At 40.8% G+C, this 27,310-nt stretch overlaps 1 protein-coding gene across 1 annotated transcript; it reads left to right on the plus strand.

Moving 5' to 3' along the window:
- Positions 1-7,208: 7,208 nt before the first annotated feature.
- On the plus strand, positions 7,209-26,708 carry LOC133979966 (NLR family CARD domain-containing protein 3-like). Its single transcript, XM_062418518.1, has 9 exons — positions 7,209-7,447; positions 7,799-7,909; positions 8,043-8,121; positions 8,314-8,542; positions 8,793-10,596; positions 10,696-10,869; positions 19,611-19,784; positions 20,011-20,057; positions 25,968-26,708. The coding sequence occupies exons 1-9, from the start codon at positions 7,359-7,361 to the stop codon at positions 26,525-26,527; spliced, it is 3,267 nt and encodes a 1,088-aa protein (XP_062274502.1). The 5' UTR covers positions 7,209-7,358; the 3' UTR covers positions 26,528-26,708.
- Positions 26,709-27,310: the final 602 nt, after the last annotated feature.

The raw sequence follows: 27,310 nt of genomic DNA on the forward strand, positions 1-27,310 counted from the left end.
AGTAAAGTAGTTAATAAATGAACAGATGATAAACTGCAGCTGTATTGTGTCTCGTTCTCTCCATCAGATGCCTGTGAACTGGAACTGGACCCAAACACAATGAACAGAGAACTCAAACTGTCTGACAACAACAGGAAGGTGACAAATGTGAAGGAGGATCAGTCATATCCTGATCATCCAGACAGATTTGACTCCTGTCTTCAGCTGCTGTGTAGAAATGTTCTGACTGGTCGCTGTTACTGGGAGGTCGAGTGGAGAGGAAGAGTTAATATATCAGTGAGTTACAGAAGAATCAGCCGGAAAGGACGCAGTGATGACTGTTTGTTTGGAAGGAATGATCAGTCCTGGAGTCTGAAGTGCTCTGATGATGTTGGTTACTCTGGCCGTTACTCTGTCCGTCACAATAACAGAGAAACACCCATCTCCTCCTCCTCCTCCTCCCCCTCCTCCTCCTCCTCCTCCACCTCCTCCTCTGTCTCTAACAGAGTAGCAGTGTATGTGGACTGTCCTGCTGGCACTCTGTCCTTCTACAGAGTCTCCTCTGATACATTGATCCACCTCCACACCTTCAACACCACAATCAGTGAACCTCTGTGTGCTGGGTTTATAGTCTGCTCTGGTTCCTCAGTGTCTCTGTAGGAGGAGCAGAGAGGGGCAGAGAGGAGCAGTAACTGTATTTCCTTTCTACAGACTTGATGATGATGACTTTGCCTCCTACCTGTTGGACAGTCATAACACACTGATAATATGTTGTTTAACACATTTGATATCAACTTCTTTTCATCAAACTCCAATCTAGCTCCGTGTCATTACTGTAGAGAAAGTCCATTTACTTCCTACATCAAATCACTTTCAACAGAGTCTCATATTTTTTCATTATTGCATCTCAATAATCGCAGCAAATGTTTTTAGGGATGGAAATCACTCTCCAACTGAGGAGTTTCTGAATAGTTTATATGCTAATTATTTTGATCCAACTAAAAGAGGCAAAAGGATCAATCTTGAAACCACTATTGCATATTTTAGCGGTGTCCATGGAAACTGGTGTTGGTCCTTCTGATCTCAAACTGGCTCGAACACTTTTTAAATCAGGTGATCCAGGATATTTTCAAAATGTCAAATGTTAGAAAAGCTAGTATATAAAGGTATTGTTAAACATTTGGACATGTATAATATACTGTATGAACACCAATATGGATTCTACAAACATCACTCTGCCTACATGGCTCTTTTACATCTACTGGACTAGATTCATACTGCATTAGAAAAGAAGGAGTTTACATGTGGTATTTCCCTGGATGTGTCAGGGTCCTAGTGTTGTGCTTCCTGTTGTCCCGTCCCTCTTGTGGGTGTGTCTGTGTTTTGTCTTTCTCTCCCTGTGTTCGTTTGTCTGGAGCTGGGCAGACGTGGAGCCTGCCTGCACACCTGCTGTGTCTCAACTCATCAAGCCATCTACTCAGCTCCCTGTTAAAAGCCCGGTCATTCTCTCCAGTCTTCATCACATCATTTATATGAGCCATAATGGTCAAATATTGTCCCTTGTTAAACCTATAAGGCTTCCTTACACTATACCCTGCAGATGTCAGTGTTGCCACCAGGGGGCAGTGTGGCGTGTTACTTCGTTGTTGGACCCTCTTCTTCGTTCATTCTGCTGAGCGAGGGCTGAACTGGCCGGAAGTAACGCCAACTGTCATCTTTTCTCCTGTTTATTCAAGTTTGTGAAGTATTAACAACTTATATAAGAACATGTACACGTTACTGAATGCTTAATGTACGGGTTAAACTGGTTTTGGAAGAGTGGAATATGTATTTATGTGCTTTTCTGAACAAGTAGAGAAATGTCTTTTTTTTTCAAGATGGCGCCAGCCGTTAAATTGTTACCAATGTAAGTTTTGGTCTAGTTTTGTCTCCAGTACATTTCATACCGTTATGTAAATATTATCTGTTTGACTGTTTAAGGTGTTATGTTACTATTTTCATGTATATGACATAATATAAGCGTTGTTGAGAGATGTTAACTTTGCCAACTGATACATTAGTAATATTGAGCTATTTTCTATTTGATTTCACACTGACAGGTTAGAGAGAAACTGTATCTGACTGTTTTCTTTTGTTGGATGTGAACTAAAATGTAAATGTAAGCTCAGTGAAAGGACAGGATAATTTGTTAAAGCAGCAGTATACTGATTGAACTGAGGATTATTGTACTCTTAAATAGTGAATGAAGAATATTATAAATACTCATTTTATTTGTATTATTACATATTTTTTTGATATTGTGGGTCTTTGTATGGAATAACAGTGAAAACTGGGAAAAATATAGAAAGAGTTATGATGAGATTCATTTTGCATATTTGTAAATAAAACGTTCTGCTGAGCGAGGCTGAACTGGACAGAAGTAACGCCAACTGTCTCATCTTTTCTCCTGTTTATTCAGGTATATTATCTGTATTCAGGCTCTCAGCTGAGACCTGTAACATGGTTTGTCTTGGCTTTTGCTGTAGAATCTCCTTTGAGTTTGTGTAGCTGCCACAGCATCAGTACGGCTCAGAACATCATCTGGTCAGTCACCTTTGACCCTGAAATGAGTAAACTGGACCAGATTTGATATAGAGACTGACATCGTCTCTCTCTTGGACAAACACAGATCCATTAACATTCCATGAAGAAAGTAACATAAGACAGATTTTGGTGTCTCCTTCGGACGTCATAACTTATCGGAGAGACTTCACTCCCCTTTTCTACCATCAGATTGGAGTCACACAGACCACCGTCATAAATTAAAAGACACTTCACCAAACATAAAGTATAGAGACATGGCACATACCTCAGTTCCTCTGTGTGTTTTGAAACAACACAGCTATTCACTATTTCTACTAAATACCAAAAAGCCCAAAATTAAAAATTGACACTCCTATATTTATTTATTTTTATTGTGTCCTAAATAGTGATTCAAATGCAAATTTCATTGTACTTTACTGGTCACTGTGTTAGCGTAATACTCAAAGATGTCAGCAGAGGGCGCATAGAGTTTGGGAGGAACCTAAAACCCCCATAGAGGCAGCGCTGCAGAGTAAATCCTGCAGTCGAGCTCCACACAAGCCAAAGTTGTCTGCCTCTTTGTCTACATCTACAAGTGGGTTAATATTCCCTTAAATATATGCATCTGCTCGAGTATAAGAGTAAAGAGTGTTAAACTGGTTTTCTGTTTATTGGTAACATTGTAATACATGAACATGAAGTAGATTTGTGGATGTGTAGCAGTACAGTGTCAGTAGAGTGAAAGTGGAGTTTGGTGGTTATGCACTGTAAAACTTTATATTATAGTTTTATAAGTAATTCAAGTGTAACTCAAGAACAAGGACTGATGGATTTTCATATTTTTCATATATTTCATATTTTTCTATATGGTATGTTGCAGTGCTTCGGTTTGACAGGTATTCACATATACTGTAGCTGCTTGTTTATTTTCTGAGGATGTAATGTCTGTTATACTTGAAAGTAGCTTACCTGGAATTACCTGTGTCTTGTTAATCACCTCAGGGACCGATTTGGTAGTGTAATTTGTGATTGAGTAAGTTGTTGATTATCTCTTTGTGAAGCAGAATAAATCCTGCAGCCGAGCCGAACACATGCTAAAATTATCTGCCTCTTTGTTGACATCTACAGCTTAATTAAGTTTAATTAGTTTATTGGGTTTAGTTCTGGGTTTATAAGTTAGGCATTGTCTTTGTTACCCATCATGTGAGCAACAAACAAAAGGAAGACCTGCCAAACTACTTCCTGGTGATGTCAGTGGGTTGGACTAAGACTGGAGAGTGGGGGGGTTATTTTACTCTGTTAAATGTCATCCCCTCATCCCACTTCTTCGAACCCCTTGACACTCTTCCCTTCATCCCCATCCCTCGATCCTTTTCCTTCCACATAATAAATACTTAAACTCATATCTAAGTTGGTGTGGTCTTTGTTAGTTAAACTAACTTTGGTCGGACTCCACAGAAACAGACACACTCTCTTGATGTTGAACATTATTGTTTTTGAAAATCAAGTCTCATGATCGATTGTTTCATTTCTCATTTTAACGGCTGCTCACAATGCTCTGTGGTTAGTTGGCATCATCTGGTTTGTGTGAAAAATGATCACTCAGCAAAAAATTAGCAGTACCAGCTGTAACCTTAAGACCAATGGGGAAGTCAAAACTAAGAAAAAAGGAAGAGAAAGAAACGGCTGCAAAGTCTTGTGACTGAAGTCATATGTACAGTGAAGAGGCTTTCTGTGTTCTTTCTCTGATGACTCGAGTTTGAGCCGGTGAAGGAGCTGAACTATTAATACCTGATCTCTGACAGAACCTTTAATGGTAAGAACCATTATTCTATGTGTGCATTCAGTAATATTATCTGTTGTGATTGACCAGATATATACATATGATATGCTGTTTGTTTATCATGTGTTTTATATCACTGTGGTGTGATGCTGCTGTAGGCCTGTGTAGCAGGTTCATTATATGTTGGCTTTTACACTGTGTGAAGTTGCCTCATTCAACTATATATACATTCAGCATTAAAAACAAACAACACAACAAGTAGAAAACTTTTTTTTTTTTTTAAATATGGAGAAAAATAAACAATATTTATTATGATACTAACAAAATAAAAATGATTTACTTTGGGTATTTCTTTTTGCCTGTATTTGTCAGTCAGTGGAAAGAAGGGGGGGCGGTACAACATGTAACAAAGGTCCCTTACTGGGTTCGAACCAGGGACATTGTGTATGTCATACATTCTACTAACACAGCGCTCAAATAATAATTCCCTATTCTCTAATCCCAATGAAATACATTTGCTCTCTGTGTAATAACTGAATAAGGAAGAAGAAGCATAATGTATTTTGAAGATGATTTAATAGTGGCAGATCTCTTCTTAAACTCATGGATTTACAGTTGAGTTAGTAATAAATAACAGAAAAGGAGTCAACATCTCATAGAAGTCTTCAGCTTCAGTCTTTTACTCTGTACTCACTAACATGTGACATCATTATAAACAGATGTTTGTTCTGACCAATCACTGAAAGGATGAATTATTCTCAACATACTTTAATTTATTTTATATTAATGAACTGGAATGACTCTTTGCTGCTTTCTGACCACTGAGCCTGAGAGTCTGAACTCAGGGAGAAATATATATTACTACATGTCCCAGAATGCTCTGCTGCCCCCTGCTGCTCACACACACACACACACACACACACACACACACACACACACACACACACACACACACACACACACACAATAATGTACATTGATATTAATATTACTACTGTACTGCCCATTGTTCCACTATGACAGCACTATGTAAACTTTCACTGACTGCTAATACTATAAAATGAGTAATATGAGTGTTGTGATTGACCAGATATATACATGTATGATATTGTAGCAATTTTTGATGTTTAACTTTATAAGCTCTCGTTATCAGGGCACCACCTCCTTGTTTAGGAAGAAATAAAGATTGTACTTACTTAATTGGTTATTTGATTAACCAATTAATAAATCAATACATTTTGATAAGTCAAACTCAAAAGTCAAATTTCTGAATTCGTGGCTCTACGGTTCAATAGATCCCTGTATCACTTCAAAGAATAGACACACAAAAAAATATTTGGATCCTTCTTTCATCAGTGGAGGGCCTCAGCTGTCCGTCCTTCAGAACCACACGTACGCAGGCCAAGTGGAAGATCTCAGAGAGCGCTGCAGGTCCGGTGCTGTGAGGATGATCCGGGTCGGCTGGCCTTCTGTCAGACTGCCTGGTCCGCTGGTTTCTGCCTTCAGACTTTGTTCCTCTCTGTTATGATGAGTCGTAGGGTTAACAGAGTTTATATGTCCAAAAGCTCTCATATGTTGACAGATGGAGGAAAAAGTCCAATTTAACTATTTCTCTGTTAAATAACTTTTCTAACGAGATCTCAGCGCTGGCCACACGTCAAAATACTCAAAAATCTCAAAAACAGGCTGAATGCAAAACGTAATGACGTGTTTACTTTAAAAGCCTTTACTCTGTACGTTTGCTGACAAAAATGACAAGATTACAAAAAACTTAAGAAAACTAAGATAAAGAATAATTAAAGATTAAAGAATAAGATAAGGTGACAAAAGTAAGAATGTGTGTGGTGAAGAAAAAAGAGAAGATGAGCAGAGCAAAACCTGAAAAAAACAAAAGCCAGTTTCGGTGCAGCTGGTTTTTGTCCCTGGGGAGGGATTGTGTGTCAGCCAACCAGATTCATTATGACTACTTTGAGGATTTAATCCTGATTATAAAATGCATAATATAACATAGTAACACAGAACACAGGATGTATCATTCTGGCATTGATATGACTTCAGCTTGATTCATTAAAACCTGAAAATAATTACTATGATCAAGCATGATCACATTGTTATTCTACTTATTCCGTGATAGATAATAGATTTTCATCATAATGTAAACATAACATCAGTGTAACACTTTCTCACATTAAGTAACATTCTTATACCAACATTTGTGTTTATAAAAGGAGAAAGTATAATGACAGTTCTTCAAATACACATTTATCTGTGATGGCTGTAATGACTGTGATAATGGAGGTTTTCTTTAGGTAACTGATACTGATATAAGTAATTGGTATTGTGTTTAAACCAAACTATTGACCAAGAAGTACAAGTTTTAACACCAATTTTCATGCTCTGTGTTGCTTCAAGACACACAGAGGAGGAACTGAGGAGGATGTTCTGAGCATTACTGATGCTGTGGCAGCTACACGTGTGTTACAATTGGCTATATACCAAGAAGTTTTGTAGGAGTTTTAACACTAATCCTCACTTAGGAATGTACTTTTAATTTATGACAGTGGTCTGTGTGACTCCAATCTGATGGTAGAAAAGGGGAGTGAAGTTATTACGTCCATCATCTTGAACCTGATGAACATTATGACAGTTGTTATAATAACTAATCCACAGTTACAACAGAAAGAGTTTGTTTCACAGGTGGGACGGTTAGTGATGAACAGGTAATAAAAGCCATATAATAATATACTATGAAATGTGTTAAAAGAAGGTGACAGAAATACTGTTGAAAACATCTTTTCATTCATGATATTCAGTTATTTAATCAGGCAAATGAAAAGTCAGTGGAACATTCAGAAAGTAAGTTATTAAACATTAAAGCTCAGTGAAAGTCTTTAAATAGTTTGTTACTTTGGCTCCATCTGGTGGTGGAATGAATAATGACAGGATGTTAGACAGCAGTGCAGACCTGTGTGATGTGCAGCTGGTTGTAATGAATGAGCATGTTGTTGTGTTTGTGTGAAGGTGTTTCTCTGCTATGGATCAGTGTGAGGACAGAGAGGAGGGAGTCCCTCCCTCTAAAAGCTCTCTGTGTGGGGAACATGACAGCCAGACCAAAGCTCAGAGGTGAGATGAGGATCTCTAACTGTCCATCACTGTTCTCCACTCACATCACTCCACCATCATTATTCACATTCACTGTCACATCTGACACTCAACTACTGAATAATAAGTCACAATAACTCAGAATGAACTACTAACTTTGTGAGTTAACAAAGAGCTCAACCACTGATTAGTCAACTAATCGACTAAGATGAGACAGCATCTTTCATCAGATGACATTTTGATGAACAGGAGAACGTTTCTCATCCACTGTCTTCTTACTGATTTTCTTTCTGCTTCTAAAACTTCAGCTGCCAACAGTCTGCTCAAAATTCATCTTTTTAAACTCTTTGATTTGTTGTTTGATTGTATCAGGATGCAGCAGCAGAGAGCAGACTCTCCTGAACCCAGCTGTGTGTCCATGAAGAGTGACCGGTCTATGTATCGTGGTATTAAATTTAAAGGTGGACAACCTGCTGATGGAAGGTAAGAATTTAACATCCAGTAATCAGAGCAGCATTTACAGGAGTTCATTTAGTCATCATGACAGAACATCTTTAATAAGCTGAGTGCAGATTTGAGTCATTAAATGTCCTTAAACGTGATGTTTTGTCCACAGAGTTCAGCAGCAGAGCTCAGAGGTTCCCAGTGATCAGTCTGCACAGCAGCATCAAACACAGCTGGACTCCATATTTATGGTGTGTACATGTACAAACACACCTTTTACTATTAACTCCATCAACGACAGATGAAATACTAAAGTAGCATTCAGGTCCTAACAGTGTCCATGCTGCTCTGTTTAGACCAGCAGGCCTTCAGACTGACACATGAATCACATGTTTTTGATCTACCAGTTTAAATGAAATGTTCACTTTATCTTTCTGTTCCAGCTGCTGGAGGAGAACATCGTCACTTTTGTGAAGAACGAGCTGAAGAGAGTCCAGAGGGGTCTGAGTCCAGATGACCCAGATTGCTTAGAGAGTCAGAGTGAGGATGAGGAGGTGTTGGACGGTGAGGAGGAAACGCAGAGGAGGAGCAGCAGAGAGGCATTTCTGAAGATCACACTGCACTTCCTGAGGAGTATGAAGCAGGAGGAGCTGGCTGAGCTTCTGCAGAGCAGTAAGAGGATTTTAACAGATTAAACATGATGGAGAGGAAATGGAGGCAACATGGGAGAGGTTTATATTTCAAACTCTGCTGTAAATATGCTGCACACATCTGCATCAGATCAGAGGCTGTTTGTCCTCCACTGATGAGCTGATTAAAACTGATGGAGGAGGAAAAACTACACAGACACTCTTACATGTTCAGATGTCTAGACTTTCTGTAGGATCCAATCACTGATTTCATTTGTTGTTTGTTCATTCAGGAGCTCGTGCTGCAAAGTGTCGACGTAAACTCAAGTCTAACCTGGAGAAGAAGTTCCAGTGTCTGTTTGAGGGGATCGCTAAAGCAGGAAACCCAACCCTTCTGAATCAGATCTACACACCGCTCTACATCACAGAAGGAGGCACTGCAGAAGTCAATGATGAACATGAGATCAGACAGATTGAAACAGCATCCAGGAAACCAGACAGACCAGAAACAACAATCAGACAAGAAGACATCTTTAAAGCCTCACCTGGAAGAGATGAACCAGTCAGAACAGTGATGACAAAGGGAGTGGCTGGCATTGGGAAAACAGTCTTAACACAGAAGTTCACTCTGGACTGGGCTGAAGACAAAGCCAACCAGGACATACACTTCACATTTCCATTCACTTTCAGAGAGCTGAATGTGCTGAAAGAGAAAAAGTACAGCTTGGTGGAACTTGTTCATCACTTCTTTACTGAAACCAAGGAAGCAGGAATCTGCAGGTTTGAAGAGTTCCAGGTTGTGTTCATCTTTGACGGTCTGGATGAGTGTCGACTTCCTCTGGACTTCCACAACAATGAGATCCTGACTGATGTTACAGAGTCCACCTCAGTGGATGTGCTGCTGACAAACCTCATCAGGGGGAAACTGCTTCCCTCTGCTCGCCTCTGGATAACCACACGACCTGCAGCAGCCAATCAGATCCCTCCTGAGTGTGTCAGCATGGTGACAGAGATCAGAGGGTTCACTGACCCACAGAAGGAGGAGTACTTCAGGAAGAGATCCAGAGAAGAGGAGCAGGCCAGCTCCATCATCTCACACATCAAGACATCACGAAGCCTCCACATCATGTGCCACATCCCAGTCTTCTGCTGGATCACTGCTACAGTTCTGGAGGATGTGTTGAAAAGCATAGAGGGAGGAGAGCTGCCCAAGACCCTGACTGAGATGTACATCCACTTCCTGGTGCTTCAGTCCAAACTGAAGAACGTCAAGTATGATGGAGGAGCTGAGACAGATCCACACTGGAGTCCAGAGAGCAAGAAGATGACTGAGTCTCTGGGAAAACTGGCTTTTGAGCAGCTGCAGAAAGGCAACCTGATCTTCTATGAATCAGACCTGACAGAGTGTGGCATCGATATCAGAGCAGCCTCAGTGTACTCAGGAGTGTTCACACAGGTCTTTAAAGAGGAGAGAGGGCTGTACCAGGACAAGGTGTTCTGCTTCGTCCATCTGAGCCTTCAGGAGTTTCTGGCTGCTCTTCATGTCCATCTGACATTCATCAAGTCTGGTGTCAATCTGCTGGAAGAAGAACAAACAACATCCTGGTGGTCTAAAGTCTTTAAAGACAAACCTGAACCAATACGTTTCTACCAAAGTGCTGTGGACAAGGCCTTAAAGAGTCCAAATGGACACCTGGACTTGTTCCTCCGCTTCCTCCTGGGTCTTTCACTGCAGACCAATCAGATTCTCCTACGAGGTCTGCTGAGACAGACAGGAAGTAGCTCACAGACCAATCAGAAAACAGTCAAGTACATCAAGAAGAAGATCAGTGAGAATCTGTCTGCAGAGAGAAGCATCAATCTGTTCCACTGTCTGAATGAACTGAATGATCGTTCTTTAGAGGAGGAGATCCAACAGTACCTGAGATCAGGAAGTCTCTCCACAGATAAACTGTCTCCTGCTCAGTGGTCAGCTCTGGTCTTCATCTTACTGTCATCAGAAAAAGATCTGGACGTGTTTGACCTGAAGAAATACTCTGCTTCAGAGGAGGCTCTTCTGAGGCTGCTGCCAGTGGCCAAAGCCTCCAACAAAGCTCTGTAGGTGCACACAGAACTATCCAGATTCATGTAGTTTCATCTTTGCTCAATGAGAAAAGTAATGTTTGCAATTCTTTTGTTCTGCTGATTCTTCTCCAGGTTGAGTGGCTGTAACCTCTCAGAGAGAAGCTGTGCAGCTCTGTCCTCAGTTCTCAGCTCCCAGTCCTCTAGTCTGAGAGATCTGGACCTGAGTCACAACGAGCTGCAGGATTCAGGAGTGAAGCAGCTTTCTGCTGGACTGGAGAGTCCAAACTGTGGACTGGAAACTCTCAGGTCAGTTTTATTACTGTGTATATAAAGTAATATTTTGGCTTCTCCTCAGTTTCTAGTTTACATGAAGAGTTTATGATAAAAAGATTTAGTGTACTGTCTGAGCTGAAGTGATGTAACATCAAGTATACAGTAAGTAAAACTCCTTCCACACCAACATGTGAGTCAGGATTTATGTTTCTGTCATGTTCTCTACATGCAGGTGAACATAAAAAGCAGATCTGCTGCTCAGGAAATGTTTCTGATTTTCTTTACATTTGCCAATTAAATGTTTAAACACGGTTATGGCGCGGAGCTGAGCGATCACAGCTGTACTCTCTCCGTCAATATTGGCTAAATTGAAATTATCCTGTGTTAAAAGCGAACACATATATTTTCTAAACTAAAGTTAAGGGTATCCGTCACCAAGATATGTCATCCAGACCATCCACCGCCTCGGGCAACCAGAAAAAGGCTCAGAACAAGACAGACCGACTCGATGAAACAGGGGAAGATGCTAGCATGCTAACTATTGATGTGCAAGCTCCGAGAGCAGCAGGGATTTTGGAAGCAATTGCCGCTCTGAAAAACGACTTTGGCTCCAAATTTGACAGAGTTCTAACTGTAATAAGTGGGATTAAGTCGGACATCAAAGACTTTTCAGGGAGACTGGGGCAAGCAGAGGACCGGATCGGTGACATGGAGGATGCTCTTGCCGGTGAGAAAACCAAAGTCGCGGCACTGGATAAACAGGTGTGTGAGCTTGCCTCCAAAATAGACAATCACGAAAACAGGAACCGCCGTTCCAATCTTAGACTGGTGAATCTCCCAGAGAAAGTTGAAAAAGGCAATGCAACTGCTTTTCTGGAAAAGTGGTTGCCCGACATCCTGGCGCCACAATCCACTACACCACGAGTCATGATTTTGAAGTTCTTAAATTTTCAAGACAACATCCGAGTCATGCAGGCAGCCAGAAAGAAAGGCAAGATCTTTTTTGAAGACCACCATGTCATGTTTTGTTTTTGACCGAACTTAACAAGCAAAGGAAGCGTTTTAATTATGTTAAACAACGTCTACGTGACCTGAAGATTGACTACAGCTTCGTGTACCCTGCTAAACTCAGGCTGCTCCACAAAGAGAAACCTCACGTGTTCGCCGACCCTGCGGGTGTGGAAACATTCATTAACAAACTGAAAACCTAGCCGACTGGCCCTGACGTGAGAGATTACACCAGGATGACCACTGTCAGTCACTGAACTTTTTAGCGCCAGCAGATGATGTGAACATTCAACTTGAACTTTGCTTTTCATCTACTGAGGAAAGGTACTGTCTGTTTCTTACAAGTTGTAATGGCCTTTTCACAGCTGCTGGTGTTAAGTGTTTAATTTGTAACAATGGGCTATGTCCCGACTCTCTTTTTGGTTAGGTCATACTTTACAGTACTGTTTACAGACGTGGTTTTAAAATCACATACAAAACAGATACCCACATGTATGTATTTAATTTGTTCGCTTATTGCATTAAGCCGATTGTAAGCGGAGGGTTTGCATGTTCCCTTTGTTACTCTCCAGCTCTTATCTGCTCCCCGTTATTAGTGGATCAGTTGAGCATCTAGTTTGCTCCTAATGTTACCAGGGAATGTACGCTGGCTCGTTTGGGGAGATAGTGAAGGGATTAATTTAGGGGCTATAAATGTTAAAAATGTACATTTTATTTTGAAGAGTGGGATAACGACATACGATCTAATTACTTGACGATTACAATTTACGGATGCATCTGTGCTTATTTTCATTACAACTATGGTATGGCTTTTATTTCTTATTTTTGATTTTGTATTATATGACTTCTAATGCTAATTTAATGTTCACGTCCTGGAATATTAGAGGCTTGGTCAAGTTGGCTAAAACAAAGCAAGTAATTAATAGGCTCAAACAACTTATCATCATCAGTTATACTTCTCCAAGAAACCTACCTATTGTCAGATGAAGTGATAAAAATAAGGAGGAGATGGCCAGGTCAAGTACTGTAATCTCAGATTCTTACCTGTCACACACCCGAGGTGTGATGATCCTGATTCATAGATCTGTACCTTTTGACATGGACAACATCACAACTACATGTTCAGGATATTGTTAACTTACTGAAACTAAATATTAGTATTTTGTCGCCTTTATGTTTCTGTGACAAAGTCTCTACACAGACTGTTAGCCAACTGTTAAGAAGCGCTACTGCGACGTTATTAAAATAGTGAAAAGATGAGGAGAGTGGTTAGTTTTTATTTGATAGTTACTGTAGAGAGGACTGGTCTGGTTTAGTTACTGTAGAGCAGGGGTTCTCAAAGTTTTTGAGGCCAAGGACCCATTACAGGGCAGAACATTTTCGAAGGACCCCCTAATAATCCTCACACCGATTAAAACATATGTTTACTGCCATTTGTACTCATAGATGGCATAGGAATTATTTATATTTTAAACTTTTCAACCTAAATACTTAAGGCAAGTTTCACAGAAATTAAATTAAACAAATACATTTGAATAAATAATTGTTAATACAATTTCTATACGTTTTAACACATTTTTATTCAAATTACATTTTGACCTCACAGCATTTATAATTTTCAAGTAGCTTTCAGAAAATGAACTGGCAAAGTCCAAATGAACCCAGTTCATTTTAAAACCAGTTAAAAGCTTACACAACTTAATGAACTTATTGCCCCTTATTCAAATTAATGGCAGAAAACTGAACAACATCATAACAGTCTTAGCAATTAAGCCTAGTCATTAATATTTGCATTAGACTATCAAAGTCTTATCACACAAATATCAATTCACACATCACTCACATCAATAACTCAATAAATTAGTGAGAAGGATGAGCCTGTCTCTCACAACACCGTTTCTCTATTCTTGAAGTGATTGTTGACAAACAGACTCTAAGATCATCCTCCACTTGTAAACGAGCCCTGTACTTATTCTTCATTGCAGTCAAAGTGGAGAATGATGATTCACAGAGGTACGTTGTAGGAAAGGGGAGCAATATTTGCATGGCCTCAGCAGTGAGTTCGGGATACTCATGTGAGAGGGAGGGCCAGAAGCTTGAAAGATTAACCTGCTGGAATCGGACCTTCAGTGTCCTATCACAGGATAACTCCAACAGCTGCTCTTCTGCCTTACCCGTCAGACCATTTGCTGTTGTAGCCGGTGCAAAGGGATCGCGCACCCAGTCCCAGGCATCAGTGTTCACATCGGAGAAGTATGAGCTGAAGTGCTCGCTCAGTGATGTGAGGTGTGAAGTGGCGACTTTCCTCACTGTGGCCACAGACAAGTTGTTTGTGTGGAGAAACTCAGTCAGTTGTCTGTTATTCTGTCTTGTATCCTCCTTCTCCATAGGTCTGTTTTCTTCATGAAGGCAGTGATTTTGTCGCTGACTTCAAGGATGGATGTGTGGCCTCATTGGATGGAAAGGTTGAGGCTATTAAGTATGTTGAATATGTCAGCAAGATATGCCAACTTGGCAATACTCTCCGGGTCTGTGAAAAACTGTGCGATGTTGGGTTTTTCCTCTCTCATAAACTCTGTCATTTCTCTGTATTTCATACCACGAGAGAGCCATCGCACCTCACAGTGATATAGCAGTGCGTCATGTCCAGCACCCATATCCCGGCAAAGATTTCCTCACCTGTTGTCCTGCCTGGCACCTCCTTGCAGAACAGAAAGTCCTCCAAAATGTCTCCTTCCCAGGGATAGCGCACCAAAACAATCAATTGAGCTGCACTGGAAATGTCTGTTGATTCGTCCAGCTGAATAGAAAATTGCTCACATGAACGCAGTCTATCCAGTAGCTGTGACTGAATGTCAGCCGATAGTTCTTCAATTCTCCTTCTCACAGTGTCATTTGAAAGTGGTACAACTTTCAGTTTCAACTGCCGCTGGAAGAACAAGTTCTTGTCCAATTGAGTGTGGCTTCTTACTTTTTGCAATCCGTTGAGCCACCAAATAAGAAGCCTTCAGTGCTTTTTGTGAAGTTGTGACCAGGTTCACCAGTTGTGTTTTCTGACGCATGTATTCCTCACTCTTTCGCTGGAAAAAATCTTTAGTTTTGTCCTTGAACTCCGGGTGTTTTGTAATCAGATGCCGCTTTAGCTTGGCGGGCTTCATGGCTTCATTTGCTAGCACCTGAAGACACACGACACATTTTGGTCTTCCGTCGCTGTTCTCAATAAAACCAAGCTCCAGATAACTGTTGTCATATTTTTTTCAGTTTAGCTGGTTTGGGCTTAGCATCACTTGATGAAGTGGACGGTCTTAAATATTTATCCATCGCCACTAGCTTGCTAATCAGCAGCAGGAGCTGTACGCTAGGTGCGTCCTGAGCAAAGTGATGCGAGCAAGTGACGTGTGTCAGATTTACGTGATTCAATCATATGACAGTTTTTATTGGCCCAAAGCTAACGTAAGTGGGAGTAATTGGATCAGTATGTTTGTTTTATTGGCGCAGTGGTTCCCATGTGTACTGTCTACAATTTTTAATGATAACTTTAATACGGAGCCCGTAAAGGATCATGGTAAAAAGAAAAAAAAATTAAATTGTGGCCACAATATAGCTATAACGTGCGCACGAAATACTAATTTGTGCGCACGTTATAGCCTACTTATTTCGTGGCGCACAAAATACTAATTAATAATATTAATATCATTCCTGGGTGCTCGGTGCACTCCCAATGCCTCCCGTATTTCTGGTGACAGCTGCACATTGTAGAGCTCTGAAACTTTAAACTTGATGCAGCTGATTTAAACATTATGCTCAAGCACACTGTCCTATGAAATCAATTTAGTATTTGGCAAATCAAAGTGGAATGATTTTTATTGATCAGATATTATCTGTGGTAATAAAGGATTGCGCAATTGTCTAATCAGTGTTCTATTAGCTGTAATATAGCAGTGTAAAACGGACTTCAGCAAATCAGGACCAAGCATAAAATATCATCAAAGTGATAACATCATGGTTTAAAGGAATTATAGCACATTTTGTCAGACTGATCAATAATTTAGTGAACTTTTAATCTTCTGTGATTTTATTGAAGGACAAATGTCCAGAGAACACTACAGACACATTCAGTAGTTCAGTCAGTGCAACAACAACAACCTGCAAATCAATACAAACTAGATTCTGATCACTGATAGGCTGATAGGTTCCCTTGGCAACGTGATACACACAGTGAGCGTTATTGTAACTGCATCATTAAACGCTGCGGTTCATATAACCTATGTGTTCCCTCAGCTGAGAGTCTGACACTCATGATGCTACTTTCAAAGGAGATGATCAGGGACAAAGCAGTTTTTAAGATGATTTCAAGCTGAAACTGTGAACAGAATTTGGTCCGGACGTAGACTATTGCAGGATCTAGAGAAGGTGCGCTCGATTTGCTTACCCAGCTGTCCAGGAATGATATTAATATTATGAATTAGTATTTCGTGCGCACGTTATACCTATTTCGTGGCCACAAATTAGTATTTCGTGGCCACGTATTAGTATTTCGTGGCCACGTTATAGCTATATTGTGGCCACAATTCAATAAAACGTGTACATGAGTTAATAAAACGTGCACACAAGTTAATAAAACGTGCACATGAGTTAATAAAACGTGCACACAAGTTAATAAAACGTTAGCACGAGTTAATTAAATGTGCTCACGTTTTATCAAATCGTGTGAACAAGTTAATAAAACGTGCGCTCGATTCCGTCAACATTAAAAAGATATTGCATGATCCTTTACGGGCTCCGTACTTTAATAATTTATTGCAAATTATTTCGCGGACCCCCAAGCTATGGCTCACGGACCCCCGGTGGTCCGGGGACCCCAGTTTGAGAACCGCTGCTGTAGAGGACTGGTCTGTTTTTGGCTGACAGGCTCTTGGTTTCATGTTTGGACATAAAGAAGAGTAAAATAAGTCATCACTGGTCACCTGAGTCTCTTATGGACAGTAGCTGACTAATAAAAGCCTGGTTGCCTCGTTTATAAACTGGCTAATAAAACTGACAAATATTCTACTTTTTGAGGAGCAATCTTTCATCTGCTGCTGAGGGCTTTGGGTAAATTTCCAGTTTCATAGACTGGTGCTTTACAGTCAGTTGTATTTACATTCAGTATTTATATTTAGTATAATTTGTTCTGATTATAAAGTGAAAGAATAGATACTGCTCACTAAATAATGATCACTCCTCCTCTCCTGACATCTAGGTGTATGAGAGTGAGTCAGATACAGGAGCAGGATGCAGGGACAGTGCAGAGATCCTTTGCTGTGGTGAGTGATGAAAAGGATTTAACAGTTTAAAATAATTTGTCAATGGGATTATTGAATGTTAAACATTTCAGTCAGTGTGTCCTGTATGACAAATAGAGTCAGGAGAGCATCATTGTCATTTATTTGTAAAGGCATAGACCACCAAAAAAATTGGAATTTGCAAATGACTATCTAACCTGTATATGGCTTCAGTGATTAAATTAATCTATATGTCACAGCTGTGACATATAGATTCATACATGTCTATACTTTAAGCTTTTTAATAACATCTAACATGTGATCTGGGGCCAAACACTTCCTCTTGATGTAATTATAAAATGTACCCATCATTTTTCTCACAGTATAGTCAGATCAAAGTGTCAAAACACCCGTTAAAAGGCACCAGAATACAGGAAATGACATCTACTCTGTTAAAACTGTTCTGGGGGAGGAACCCCAGACCCCACCCTTAAAGTGTCCCATCCACATTTCATTCTTCTGAATGCTGTCGGAAATGAAACTTTTTGTGTGCGTGAAGCTTTTATAGACCTCTGTATGCAAATTAACCGCTAATCAGACACACTTAAATGACCAATGAAAAAGCCCCCCAATGTCAGAAACGTTCCTACGCCGCTGTCCGTGATATAGGGGGTAGATACCTGATTGTCCAAGGCACATTAATAAATGAAACGATTAACCTGATTAATGTATATGCCCCAAACGAAAATGAAAAATTTATTTTTATTAATAGCTCCTCTCCCAGGGAAAGCTCTTATAGCAGGTGACTTCAACTGCACTTTAGATCCTAAATTGGACCGTTCATCTGGGGTGGACTCTTCTCATGTGCAGAGTAGGAAAAAACTGTTACAGTATATGAATGATTTGAACTTGTGTGACCCCTGGAGGAGATTAAACCCTGATAAATTAGACTTTTCCTGTTACTCTCCCCGTTTTAAATCATACTCACGCATAGATTAATTTTCTTATTTCAAGCTCCATGTTCCTCTCTGTGATGGATTGTAACTACAACAGTATATTACTATCAGACCACTCTCCTACCTCACTTGTATATAAAGCTAAAGGGCTGGTTAAAGCCACCCCTAGATGTAGATTTCATCCCAGATGACTTTCCGATTCAAATTTCGTGCTTTTCTTAGAGGCACAAATAGAGACATTTTTCAACATAAATACAGATGAGACTTCTGCTATTACCAGGTGGGAGGCCTTTAAGGCGTACATCAGAGGCATGATAATATCTTATACCAGTTCAAAAACAAACAAACTCAAGTTGAAAATGACAACTGGAGAGAGAGGCCTTTTTGGATGACAAAAATAAAACAAGAATTAATGATGCTTAGAACCCAATATGAAGAGCTGTCTACATCAAAAACAGAAAATAGTCTGAACCAGCATAAACAGAGTTACTATGATCAAGGTGAAAAACCAGGGAAATTGTTAGCCTGGCGTCTTAAGAAACTGAGACATTTACAAGACATTTAAAGATAAACTTATAGGACCTCTCTTAGCAATGTATGAAGAGGCCTTTCAACAGGGTCGTCTCCCAGATTCCCTGAGGAGTGCGCTGATAACACTCATCTTGAAACCTAGTCACCTACCAATGCACGTCATATAAACTTATTGCTTTGCTTAACACTGACGCTAAGATTATTGCTAAGGTCATGGCTAGAAGATTGGAACCAGTGTTTCCAACTGTGATCAATCCAGATCAGAATGGGTTTGTGAAAAACTGTCAGGCCTTCCATAACGTCAGAAGGGTGTTGAATGTAATACACGTGTACATATGACCTTGAACCCAGTCCCTGATCGCCCTGAACTTTGCATTCTTAATTTGTACCCAGAGGACTGTACACTAAACAGCAAAGAGAAGAAAATAACTGACTTATGTCTAGTACAGGCTAGACGCTTTATATCTTTTTGCTGTAAGGATGTTAAAAGCCCTTCCGTTGGTCATTGGCTGAGAGAGCTATCAGCATGCCTTGTCCTAGAAAAATTAACATACACAATGAAAAAGAAATCAGCCAAATTTCATGAGATCTGGAACCCCTTTCTTTCATTCTTGGAGAACTGTGAACTGGGGGAAACTCTGGAATGTTTAAGGTGATCTATTCACAAGGAATGCCGATGTAACGATGTAATGATGTGTTTCATGTTAACTATATAATGCTAAGCTATTTTAATATCCCATTTATGTTGTTGTTATGTTGTTACCCTTTTTGTGTTTTGTTTTTGGGGTGGGGTTTTTTGCTTTGCTTTAAGTTGACTATTTTATGCTTTGTTAGAATGTACTGTGATGTGATTTGTTAAAAAACTCAATAAACATATGTTTATATATAAAAATGTTTAAACACTGAATGTATCTGCATGACACCAACATACAGCAGGGGGCGCTGAGTGTGAACATAAAGGCCTGAAAGACAAAATACTGTTTATCTCATTAGATGAAGTGTTGTGTGTGTTCAGTCTGTCAGGATGTCTGATCACAGAGGAAGGCTGTGCTTCTCTGGCCTCAGCTCTGAGCTCCAACCCCTCCCATCTGAGAGAGCTGGACCTCAGCTACAATCATCCAGGAGACTCAGGAGAGAAGCTTCTGTCTGCTGGACTGAAGGATCCACACTGGAGACTGGACACTCTCAGGTATGGACAGACAGGTGGACACTCTCAGGTATGGACAGACAGGTGGACACTCTCAGGTATGGACAGACAGGTGGACACTCTCAGGTATGGACAAACAGGTGGATTACTCAGGTATGGACAGATGGACACTCTCAGGTCTGACTCTGATTAACTGAGGGACTCTGGTTCATGTTTAATGGTGGATATGAGTGAAGGTGTATGAAGCTGACTTTGTCTCTTCCTCCAGGATGGACCATGGTGGACTGCAGAGACTGAAACCTGGTGTGATGAAGTGTGAGTGTGTTTTCAGTTTGATTCATGAGAACTTTGAGAAAAACTGGATGAAATATGTAATAGAAGTGAAAAAAGTTCAAATTGATGGAAAATGTGTTTTGGCAGAAATGGGCGTGGCCTAAACTGACATTTATCTTGAACCAATGAATCCATGAAACAGAAATTTCCTTCTGTTCGTCACAGTTCAGGAGTTAAAAGAGAAATGTTTTATAAATGTCCACATGGTGGCGCTACCTGCTCCAAAATGTCCCTCCCATTTGGACAAAAATGTGTTTGTAACAGACGACAGTTTGAGATGAAAATAATCAGTGGTGGCTGGTGACATTTTTTTTGGTGGAGGGGGGATCCTAGGGTTATTGTCAAACAAACCGTAGCACCACTTCATACCGCAGCAAAAAAATTAAAAAAAAGAAAGAAAGGAAAGCCAATCTAAAAACAACACAACACATTTTAATGGTGCCTAATGGTCATGGGTGATGAGGATCTTTAGGAAAGTGACAGTCTCTGAGAAGACTTCTTCAACATTGTTCTCTCCATAAACAACTGGAATAGATCCACTGCACCACAACAGGCTCTAAACTCGTCCTGCTGTAGATGAGACTAAAATCTGAAGAGCTTGCTTCCATTGAGCATCGGGTCGGCCTTCAAGGTGTTGCTCAGTGCATCCTCAGGAAATGTTCAAACCTGTCCCCCAGGTTGTGGTTCTTCCAAATTTCAGTTGAGTACTGAATAGAAATTTAAAAACCCATCATTTACTAGTTTGGGGTCGGTGACCACTGCCCCTGATGGCAATTTTATCCTGGGGCTCAATCTTGAGAGAGCTGCGGTTCTAGCTTGATGGGCGAGTAATTTGCCCGCCTTATCTCCCATTTCAAAATAACATTGCTTCGTTATTAACAATTTAGTTTCCACCTTGGATGTTGACAAAAGGTCAAACTTGGCCTGAAATTTAAGAAGTTGGTCATAGAGAATGGGAGTGGGGGCGGCAGCATATTGTGGGTCAATTTTCAGTAGTTGATCCGAGAGCCAGACCATCCTCTCCGTGTCCGCCTTTTTCTGTCGAGAGGCAAACGAGATATCCTCAGATAAGTTTTACACGTCTACCACAGAATGCCTCTCGAGATGTCTTGGGTGTCGTTTGTCTGAAAGAAGTTGGCTATTTCTTCCTGAAAGAATTTTTTTAAACGTAGATTATTCAGTAAAAAGTGGGAAAGTTTCCATTGCGTATGTGGAGGGCTACGGTTTGGGAAATTTATGACAACCGATGTAGGAGCATGGTCTGAGATCACTATACTGTGATACTCGCTAGTGTTAACCCAATGCAGTAGCCTATTATCAACAAAGAAAAAGTCAATTCTTGAGTATGTTCAATGAACGTGGGAGAAAAACGAAAAGGCTTTGATGGATGGATTATGGGATCTCCAAGGATCACTTAGGCCGAGCTGGTCTGTAAAAGATTTCAATGTGGTAGCAGAGTTATACAAAGCGAGGGGTCTAGAGGAGGACCTATCTAGAACAGGATCCTGAATAAGGTTGAAATCGGCACCTATGATGGGGTAATGACAAAAGAGAAAATATGGTTAATAAATTTGTCATCATCCCATACAGGGGCGTAGGTACTCACTAAAATAACTGGGATGTCAAACAGCCTTCCTGATACAGCCACAAAACGCCCATTAGGGTCTTCAATAGATTTCGTAGGTTCAAATTTTACATTTTTATTGATAATAATGGCCGCCCCTCTCGCCTTCACGGAAAACTTAGAATGAAATACTCATCTAAGGTCTTTTAATACGTGAAATTTCAGAGGTCTTAAGGTGAGTTTCCTGAAGGAAGTAAATATCCCCTCTGAGTTGTCTCAAATGTGAAATCACCTTGTCCTTCTTAATTGCCCCATTGACTCCCCTAACGTTCCATGACACAAACCTGCAGCCCTGGTTTTGAGGTGTAAGTGTGTTATACATTACTCACCCTTTGTTGAGTGGAGATGTATAGTGACAAAAAAAACAAAAACAACCCATTAACACATATAAAACCCCTATAAAGCTTCCAGTTTTTATATACTCACTGATCCCCATAGCTTCATCCCTCCCGCAGGACGAAATATAACCCTTATAGCACAGACAATCAGACGGCAACAGAGAAAAGTTTAAGTGCCTCTCAAGTTGTTAGGCTTAACACAAAACTACTCAAATGTGAGCATAAATGTTGCAGCACAACAGTCACTGTGGAAAAAGTGTTTAGGAAAAAGAAAGAACAGTGCAAGTCTTCCCATTACTCTACCTCTTTAGAACAGTAGGGGGAGCTATGTCCCAGGAATAAAAACAAAAGACATAGGTAGAGAGGCTGCATCTTCATGTAACATACGGTGAAAGAAACCCAAAAAAAACATTCATCAAAACTCCAAATGCAATGTAACAGGCGTCTTTTTGTTAAATGTATAACTGAAATTACCCCTAATAAAAATTAATAGTATAGTCAAGGGCCAAACGGGCCGTGTGGCATAGTTAATCAAAACAAACAGGGGCATCAGACACAAAATCGGTTCAACAAGCCCAGACAGGGTTTTGTTTCGCGGTAGGCCGCCCGTTGCTCTAAGACAGTGGTTCTCAACCGGGGGGGCGCGCGAGCACAGGACGAGAGAGGGAAAAAATCACCAAAGATCATGGACTCACTGATAGAGAGAGATGCAGCAGATTCCCCCATGTTGAAATGCAAGCGGTTGGACTATTATAACACACAAACAAATCAACCACACAGTTTCATTTCAAATCTACCAATTAAAACAGAGAGTAGTATTTTTAACCTGTGACGCGACGTCAGTGCTACTATAAGCGTCCACACACACACGCAGTGTGGCCAACTCTTAGCGACTTTTTTTCTCAAAAGCGACTAGTGGCAAATCTAGCGACTTTTTCTGGTGTTATTGGAGAGTTTTCTGATGTTTTGGAGACTCTGACATGAAAACACGTATCACACTGCAGTTACTGTCCTCAATGAGTAGCGGGTGCTGCCGTGAGCCCCTCCCCCGTCCCAAAGCACTCACAGGCGGTCATGTTCACAGTAGCCTCGCGCAGCAGTCCCAACTGCAGTCAGAGCAGGGAGGAGACCTACACCACTCCGCGTCCAGACTCAAAAATGACGGCACTCAAAACGAAATACCACAATCGTGCACAAATCGAGGATGATTTGAGGCTATGTTTATCAAACATTGCGCCAAGAATACAGGATCTTTGCAAGGCAAAGCAGGTTCAGGTCTCACATTAACATCGCCTTCCTGCAAGCTTCTGTAAAAAAATGCAGATGATATGCCTACTATTAGGCCTAGTAATAATAATACTACTAATAATAAAAATAATAAAGCATACATTTTATATCAGAGGTCTGGTGCCAATTCCCAATTATAGCAATAGCCTAGTAATGATAATAGGCCTACTGATAATAATAGTAATAATAATAATAGTAATAATAATAATGCCTGCAAGCTCACATTAGAAGTCTGGTGCTGCTGCGAATTATAACAATAGCCTACCACTACTGATGATGATAATAATAATAAAAATAATAATGATAATAATAGTGTGGGCCTAACAATAATAGCCTAGCCTTGGGCTATCTATCTATCTATCTATCTATCTATCTATCTATCTATCTATCTATCTATCTATCTATCTATGCAAGGTGGCGTAGTTGGGGGGGATTGAGTGGGTGGCGCCGGGAGGAGGGCGGGCCCCAACTGCATTGAACCAGCTTTGGGGGGGCCCAGCTTGCAAAAGGTTGAGAACCCCTGCTCTAAGACGTCGGGGCAGTAATCCTCGTAGATATGGACTGGCGAGTCGCAGTACTTCAGGTCATTCCTCCGTTTGTGGGCCTCCCGGACTACCAGCTCTTTGGTTTGGTAACGATGAAAGCATACAATCACAGACCTGGGCCTGTCTCCCTGTCGCGGTTTAGCAGCTAGGCTGCGGTGGGCCCGGTCTAGCTCTGGTGGGGTTTGTAGTACTTGGTCCCCGAATATCTCCATCAGCACCTCGGAAAAAAAGGTTGTGGGTCGTGGGCCTTCTATCGACTCTGGAAGGCCGACAATCCCGACGTTGTTACGTCGGCTTTGTCCCCCCAAATCGATGTTCTTGGTTTTGAGCTTAGCACAAGCCACTGACAAAGTGGAGCATGACACTTCAAGAGCCTGGATACGTTCTTCAGTTAAATTGGCATTGGTCTCCAAACTCGCCTGTACCGTGTCTAGTTTAGTTTCAAGAGAGGCAAACGCTGACCTGAGCTCAGCAGACAACGCTGCCGATATGGATTGGCGGTGTTCCTCTAGCAAACTAGTCAGAACAGACATGCTAATCTGGCTAGCCGCGGCGGAGGAGTCGTCTCGTTTGGTGTCTTTTTACTTCGCCGGCCTGGTTCCGGAGGCCATTAAGCATATAAATGATATTACTCACTATTAGTAAAGCGTCGGGTCAAATTTGGGTTGTAAAAAGTTATGGTTTTTTAAGGTCAGTGCGGGAGGGCGCGATGCATGCGTCTACTCCATTCCTCTCTCCACCGGAAGTCCTTATCCGGCATTTTAATCTTTTACACTTTATTTCTATGTCTTTTATAAAGTCCTTTTAAGCCTTTACAATATTAATAACAGGAATGCAGCTACTACCTGATGTTTTGTCCTGTTGGAGCTGCTGGATGCAGCCACTGATATGGACTGAATCTATGTTCCTCTTCTGGAGCTTGGCATAGAGGAGGTCCACATGTGGCCAGATGTGTTCAAACAGCTGCAGACAGAGCTCAGCAATGCTAAACCTGCTAAAAAAACGTATATTCATGTTATTGTATTGATGGCTGCAGCTTTCTCTTTGCATTTTTCAGAGAGATGTTTTAGGTCTCTGTGGTGTATTTCAATAACGAAGCAGCTGCACACGTTTAACAACTTTACTAGCAGGCCGGGGCGTGATGTACAACACTCATAACATGTGTTAGTCTCAGGTACATTTCTGAGCATGCGCAGCACAACAACTCAAAAGTACGGCAAGTCTATTAGGCCGATCACTAACAAATGAATATTGCATTACTGTAATATATCACAGTCTCGTTCCTCCATCACCTGCTGCTGCTGGGGCTGTAAACCGGCTTGGTCCAAGCTGCTTTTTCTCTTCTAGTGAAAATCTTGTAAAATTATGTTTTTATAGAGAAATAACGGAATAATCTCTTTTAATTTCTGCGGCTCCACTTTAACATCATCTCCTGAAACTACCGTCAGCAGGAGTTTGAGTGACAGCAGCTGACGGGAGGGCGTGAATGACAGCCAGAATTGTCCAATCACAGTAGATTAAAAATGTAAAACAACAATTCGCTGCCAATAAAAGTGGGCGTGTCTGGGAAAACTGAAGGAAGCCAATCAGAGAGCAGTTTCAGGTTGCATGCTTGTGAAGGATTTACATTGACTCTCATTGGAATCAATTTATAATGAATGCTGACAGGTGCTGAGAGACTAACAGCTGCATTTTACAAGCTAATACGTTTTATTTCATAAATATTTAGCATTATCTAATTAATTTATATTTAATATGTTTAAGAAGACTTTCTCTACATATTTGGTGGCGGCCCCGCATTAACCAGCCGCCACTGAAAATAACAGACTTGATGTGCAAAGACCTTCACTTTACACCAAGCTTGATGAAAAAAGACGAATATTACTGAATATCACTGTCATGTTGAAAAACATTCTCATCTAAAGGTCCACTTACTCTGTATGTCCAAAGCTTTCAGTCACATCTCATGGTCTTCTTCAGTGATGGAGGGTCTCAGTTGTCATGGAGATGGTTTAAGTTTTTTATGGTTTCAGTAAAGTAGTTAATAAATCAACAGATGATAAACTGCAGCTGTATTGTGTCTCGTTCTCTCCATCAGATGCCTGTGAACTGGAACTGGATCCAAACACAATGAGCAGAAACCTCAAACTGTCTGATAACAACAGGAAGGTGACACGTGTGGAGGAGGATCAGTCATATCCTGATCATCCAGACAGATTTGACTACTGGGATCAGCTGCTGTGTAGAAATGATCTGACTGGTCGCTGTTACTGGGAGGTCGAGTGGAGAGGAAGAGTTAATATATCAGTGAGTTACAGAGGAATCAGCAGGAAAGGAGACAGTGATGACTGTTGGTTTGGATGGAATGATCATTCCTGGTGTCTGAGCTGCTCTGATGATGGTTACTCTGTCTGTCACAATAACAGCAGAACACCCATCTCCTCCTCCTCCTCCTCCTCCTCCTCCTCCTCCTCCTCCTCCTCCTCCTCCTCCTCTGTCTCTAACAGAGTAGCAGTGTATGTGGACTGTCCTGCTGGCACTCTGTCCTTCTACAGATTATCCTCTGACTCACTGATCCACCTCCACACCTTCAACACCACATTCACTCAACCTCTGTATGCTGGGTTTACGGTCTGGTCTGGTTCAGTGGCTCTGTAGGAGGAGCAGAGAGGAGCAGTGAGGAGCAGAGAGGATCAGTGAAAAGCAGAGAGGAGCAGTGAGGAACAGTGAGGAGCAGTGAGGAGCAGAGAGGAGCAGTGAGGAATAGAGAGGAGCAGTAACTCTATTTCCTTTCTACAGACTTGATGATGATGACTTTGCCTCCTACCTGTTGGACAGTCATAACACACTGATAATATGGTGTTTAACACATTTGATTTGAATCAGAAATGTACTTTTTTATTAAACTTTATATCATATCAATTATTCCTGAAACATTTAGACTAATAAACTATTTTCAGTGTTTAATAAACATCCTGATCATATTCTGGGTTATTAAATAAAGCATTCACAATCAGAATATCAATGAATACAGACGTTAATAATCAATAAATAACATTGTGCCAGCAGGAATGGTTCATATTTCCTTGTTAATGATTTTCAACACTCGTCTCTGAATGGAAGTGATTTCATGTCATAATACAATAAACAATAATAACAATAACAAACATGGTCATAATAACAATAACAAACATGGTCATTTTTAACTGACAGTGTGGGATTATCAGCTTCAGAGGGAACGCAAGGAATAATCATTAAAATATATCATTAAAATAAGATCAATAATATAAGTTATATAAAGTGTAAAAGCATCAGTAGGGCTCAGAACATCATCTGGTCAGAGTCACCTTTGACCCTGGAGACAGGAGACCAGCCGACCCGGACCCTCCTCACAGCACCAACACCAAATATTGCTTTAATCAAGGGTTGATGTCACATCGA

This window comes from Scomber scombrus, chromosome 5 (genome assembly GCF_963691925.1).
Source record: "Scomber scombrus chromosome 5, fScoSco1.1, whole genome shotgun sequence".
In the NCBI taxonomy this organism is placed as follows: Eukaryota; Metazoa; Chordata; class Actinopteri; order Scombriformes; family Scombridae; genus Scomber; species Scomber scombrus.